The sequence below is a fragment of the Sinocyclocheilus anshuiensis genome, unplaced genomic scaffold (genome assembly GCF_001515605.1).
Source record: "Sinocyclocheilus anshuiensis isolate Anshui unplaced genomic scaffold, SAMN03320099.WGS_v1.1 scaffold2206, whole genome shotgun sequence".
NCBI classification, from domain to species: domain Eukaryota; kingdom Metazoa; phylum Chordata; class Actinopteri; order Cypriniformes; family Cyprinidae; genus Sinocyclocheilus; species Sinocyclocheilus anshuiensis.
The window spans coordinates 317,720-323,121 of NW_015558552.1; the positions used below are offsets into that span (position 1 = coordinate 317,720).

Consider the following 5,402-nt stretch of genomic DNA (forward strand, 5'->3'; position numbering starts at 1 on the left):
TGTAATCCCCTTTGTAATCGTTAACATTTTCATAAGTAACTGTAATTTAATTACACATTTTTTCTTAGTAACTGTAACTGATTACAGTTACATTTATTTTGTAATTAAATTACGTAATGCCGTTACATGTAACTAGTTACTCCCCAACACTGGTGGCAAATTATTTAAATATAAAAAACGTACTTACAGTCTGTGAGTCAGAAGTGCCGGACTGTCCTTGCAAAGTTGGAACTGCCCAACTTTATAGAAACAGCCTTTTTGCCACAGACGCATTGTAGGCTACTGGTTCAGGAAACAGTCCTGATCCTCCATAAAATGCGGAGCACACATCTGAATATTTGGGTTGAAGTGTTCTGGAACAGTGTTGTAATGAAAACTATTTTTAAAAGATGATTTAGGATGTTTTTATAAAATGTTAGTTGAATCCGGCTTTAATATTGAGAGATTTTCTGAGTACTTTTACAATCTGAAGTGATCTAAATGTAGATTTTTTTTATTTCGAAAAGTGCTTTACAAACTCTTTGAATCCGTCTCCTGCAGTTGCTGCTAAGCAAGGCGAGTCAGACCCAGAGCGCAAGGAGACGCGGCAGAAAGTAGACGATGACAGGAAACATGAAATCGAGGCTGCCATTGTACGCATCATGAAGTCCAGGAAGAAGATGCAGCACAATGTACTGGTAGCAGAGGTGAGCGTGTGTTCTTTGCATGATTTTGTATGTTTATTTTGTTTATAATTTTCAATAATTTTACATGCAAATTTCTAATGGTCTGTCTGGTTGTGTCCCGTCAGGTGACCCAGCAGCTGAAAGCGCGGTTCCTGCCGAGCCCCGTGGTCATTAAAAAGCGCATTGAAGGACTTATAGAAAGAGAATATTTGGCCCGGACTCCGGAGGATCGTAAAGTCTACACATATGTCGCGTAGTGGATCATATGGCTGCACAAGGAGATGAGCGAGCAACACAAAGACAGGAAAAATAAAAAGATTCTGGACTGCTTTTCGCATGGACTGGGAAGTTCCTTTTAAACAAAAGATGAATAGCAATGCTCTGGGTAGCGGACTTCATTTAAAAGAAAAGCAAACCCGAGAAATCATAAACCATACAATCGGGAAAATAATCAGGAAGCAAAATAAGAAATCCATAATTGTGTTGTAGATTATTTTTAATTAGATCACTCCCACTCTCATGAGAATCTCAGCTATGAATGGATCCAGCTTCAGTCTCTTCACCGTTTTACCCTCGTAGAGATCAAAATGAAAAGAATCCCTTGGGAAAATGTGAATGCACTGCACATGTTGTTGTTGTTGTTTTTTTTTCAATGCTGTATAAAAGGCAGAATTATTAAAAACCCTAACAAAACAGCCAAAAACGTGGCTACGGAAATAAGACAAAAAAAATGCAATAAAAAACATTGATATTGAACCATTTGCCGCTTTTTTGCAGAAGCCATTGTGGTTTCCATAGTAACGTCAAGGCGCAGAGATACAGCTGAACATGTCAATGTAATTTCATTCCTGGTTTATTAAACAAATACAAATGTTCCTCACTGTCCCAGGTGACCGTGTCTCCCGAGGCATGTGAAATAAAAAGCAACCAAATGATTGGGAGAATTAGACGCTACCTCACTATCTCCAATTTCTTGCTATTAAAGCACTAAAATGCCATTACTGCCAAGCTTGAATTATGTGTGGCCCTGGTCCAAACAGAATCAAATTGTTTTCAGAAATGGGCAGAGCAGATGAGTGCTGCACATGTGCACAGCGGGTAACAGCTTTGAAGAAAGTAACAACATCACCGAGAATCCCTGATGAATGAAATAAAGGTTAGCTAAAAAGCGAAGGCAGCGGGGAGCAAAATCCACAGCCTTGATTTCCTTCTGTATCAACAGTGTATACAGTGATAGACCAGTATGTTGGCAAACTAATCAGATGACATTTTTAGATTATCAGGTTATCAAGATAATTGTTTGATTAATAGAAATTCCAGTTCCATAATCTACCTGCTGCCTTTTCAGTATATTTAACTCACATTTTGATTTTATTTAAGTAGCTGTTTTGAAATATATATATATATATATATATATATATATATATATACAGGTGCATCTCACTAAATCGAACGGCATTATATATATATATATATATATATATAATATTAATTAGACAATATTGATATTATATATTTAGCATTATATATAATATTAATTAATGCATTTATTCATCAAGGATCCATTAAATTGATTAAAAATGTTAATTTGTTTGTTAGTTCAAACAAGTGAGACTGGAGTAATGGCTGCTGAAAATTCAGCAGGAACAAATGATATTTAAAAAAAAAATTGTAACAATATTTCACAATATTATTTTTTACTGTATTTTTGGTCAAATAAATGCAGCCTTGATAAGCCTTGAAAGTCATTGGTGTAGATATCAAGATATCAAACCAAACAATAGCACAAGCAAAAGTTTACATTTTTTTAGGTCTTCAATGCTAAAACATTTGATACACTGTTCAAAATGAAGATTTTGGTCTTTGTGTGGTTGTTACACATTGTGTTCATAGTTAATGTGATGAACTACACCTGTGTGAACCTGAGGGGAACTGACTTCACACATCTGCTAAAAATCACCTTGAGAGCAGCTGATTACAAGTATTGAAAAATAGTTTGCGACAGCTTATTCACTCATGTTTGAGTAGATGTATGAATTCTGAATCCTCTCACCACAGGAGGAACGGAACATGAAGGTGGACTTTAAAGCGGTCATATGATGCTATTTTAAAGATAATTATTTTGTGTATTTGGTGTAACAGAATATGTTGACATGCTTTAATGTTCAAAAAACACATATATGACCGCTTTAATCACAGGCTTTGATCTGCACGGCTGTGCTTGGGATTCACTGAGACAGACTCACACGCTCATTAACACAGAGACCCTTCTCAACCAAACACACAGCTGTTGTCTTACTAAACACTCTCACTGCACCAGTCAGATGATCTGAGAAGACAATGGTGCATGTCGCTTTCAGTGCTCACTTGGTCCAGTAGTAAGATGATCGTGCATTTTGATGTTTGTGAATGTGAAAGCATCGTATGCGTCATACAGTGCGTGTGATGAATCATTTAACAGCACGGGAAATTTCGTCCTGGCAACAGGACCGCTGAGAGAAACATACTCACGGAAAAATGATGACGCAGATGGATGCTGTTTATTATCAATTTAAGAGGAAGCACCACCATTTTATGAGGAGTTAGTTAGTTATGTTGTGTTAATTTCATTTTTACATAACATATCGAGGTTATATCGCATATTTCCGTCACCATGCAGGACGTTTTTTGCGTGACAAAGCCAAAAACCTAATTGTTTTTGTTTTATTATTTATGAGCATTTTTAGAGAGGAGCAGGAATGGAACTAGGAAATGACGCAGGTTGCATACATTATGAGCAATATTTATGTTTAAGTTTTAACCCTATAAAACCTATTTCAAAGGCCTTTTAGTTTAATTTGAAAAAACGCCATCTTCAGGTCGTGGTCTTTATTTGAAATCCTTAATTAGTTTTTATTAAGTATACGTAAGAATAGCTTTCATATTGTAAGTAATATTTCAAGATGAGCATTTACTTGACTGAATCAACTTTGATTTACTTGATCATCCATAGATAATAAAAAAAAAATCATGTTAAAGTGTGAGTATCAAATAGATACATCAGGTTTTTGAGGAGCTTTATTTGTTCATCTCTCAATCATCATTGCATTGCATTGCATTCGATCAAAGCTACAGAGCTTTGATAATAAAACTAAACATTTAAATATCATCTCACTAAGATATATTATTGGGAGATATAGAGAGACAACTGATATTTATATGCATTTTACGTAAGGAGTCTGTTGTACTCTTATGGAGATGATGATCTCATTGATTTACATTACAAACTAAGAAAATGTATTATAACATTTGTTTTGGTCAAAAATCAGAAACTGCACAAAATTGCATATTTTTGCTCAGTTTGAGTAAAACCTTTGAATATTCTCCTATATCATATTATATAAGCATATTATATGAGCAAAAAAAAATCTGATTTATCAAATATGATACTGGACAAAAACACATACAAATTTTTTTTCTTTCTTTTTGCAATAAAGGTTCAATAAATTGTTCCATAAAAAATGATTTCATATGTGAGGCTTTACAGGGTTAATTGGCATGTTGTGGCCAGACGTACATTTAAACATAAAAGGAAACAAAAACCAGCATAAAATCAAAACAGAGCCCATTTATTTTTAAATGTTTCTGGTTTTTATTGTGCATAATTCATTAATGCGTGTTATTCTAAAGACAAAAAGGTTTGTTTTCAGAATCTTTGATAAAATAGAATGTTATAACTACTTCTACCTCTGAAATGACTTTCCTTTATGGCTAACGACAATCAAAGCCGCTTTGATTCAGGGAGATAGCAGTTTTCACAATTGACTACAAACTAAACTGTATGAATATTTTTTTTTTCAGTCCAGTCCATTGGCAATGGATAAAATCACACCTCGGTCTACTTTTGTTTCTTGTTAAATATCCTATTTCACTCAGAAATACATCATGTTTCATGTTGTTTTTTAAGACTACCTTTAGTTTCTGTATGATTATTTTGCAGTTACAGTAGTTGTTACAGAGAAAAAGCTTCATATTCATATCATTCTTTATTACATATAACATGAGTGTTATTTTTAGTTATCTGACATGTAATACCTAACACGTTCTATGTGTAATATCTCACTCTGAGGGTTTGACAGCCATCGCCAAAGTCTCCAACCGGCCCATGAACACTTTGACTTCCCGTCGAGAGCTGTGTGTCCATGCCAGGGGCAAGTGGGCTGAAACCGGCTGTCGATCTGAAACAAACAACCTGTAAGAGTGCTATTGGAAAAATCTAGACACATGACATCAAATGTCACCATTTCTAACCAACATGCACACCTTGGAAGAAAAGGCCGCTGGGAAATGCAGTGGTGGCGCGTGACACGGTGAGCCAGACGACCGTATCGGCTCCCTGATCCGCTGTACGCAGACGATCACGCATCATCTGATGGAACTGAGGCATCGCCTTGGCAACCGCTGAGCACCACCAGACCCAGAGATTACAAGTGATGAGTTTGACAGAGGAGCTTGCAAAAAAGTGTTATCTAATAAATAGATTTGCTAATGGAGTTCTAAAATCGCTATGCAGCATATGTTACTGAATTGAAAACTCTGCAATTTAAGTTTATGTAATTTTTTTATATATTTTTCATTTAGATTTAAAATGTAATATATATTTTATTTTTCATTTGTATTTTCATTTCATTTGTTATTTTTAAAGTTATTTTTAATATTTAAAAAAAATTCAAATTTTAAAACATAACAAATTATATA

At 34.8% G+C, this 5,402-nt stretch overlaps 2 protein-coding genes across 2 annotated transcripts in view; one reads left to right on the forward strand and one right to left on the reverse strand.

The window, feature by feature from the left end:
- Nucleotides 1–1,421, forward strand: part of LOC107679386 (cullin-3-like) — an 18,721-nt gene extending 17,300 nt beyond the window's left edge. Inside the window, exons 16-17 of the mRNA XM_016474903.1 lie at nucleotides 541–686; nucleotides 791–1,421. Of these exons, the coding sequence (XP_016330389.1) occupies nucleotides 541–686; nucleotides 791–922 (278 nt within the window). The 3' untranslated portion in view covers nucleotides 923–1,421. The remainder of the gene's footprint in view (nucleotides 1–540; nucleotides 687–790) is intronic.
- Nucleotides 1,422–4,721: 3,300 nt separating this feature from the next.
- The window catches only part of LOC107679389 (dehydrogenase/reductase SDR family member 12-like), a 5,322-nt gene continuing 4,641 nt past the window's right edge, over nucleotides 4,722–5,402 (reverse strand). Inside the window, exons 9-10 of the mRNA XM_016474906.1 lie at nucleotides 4,968–5,105; nucleotides 4,722–4,882 (exon numbers count right to left, since the gene is read on the reverse strand). Coding sequence (XP_016330392.1) covers nucleotides 4,764–4,882; nucleotides 4,968–5,105 — 257 coding nt within the window. The 3' untranslated portion in view covers nucleotides 4,722–4,763. The remainder of the gene's footprint in view (nucleotides 4,883–4,967; nucleotides 5,106–5,402) is intronic.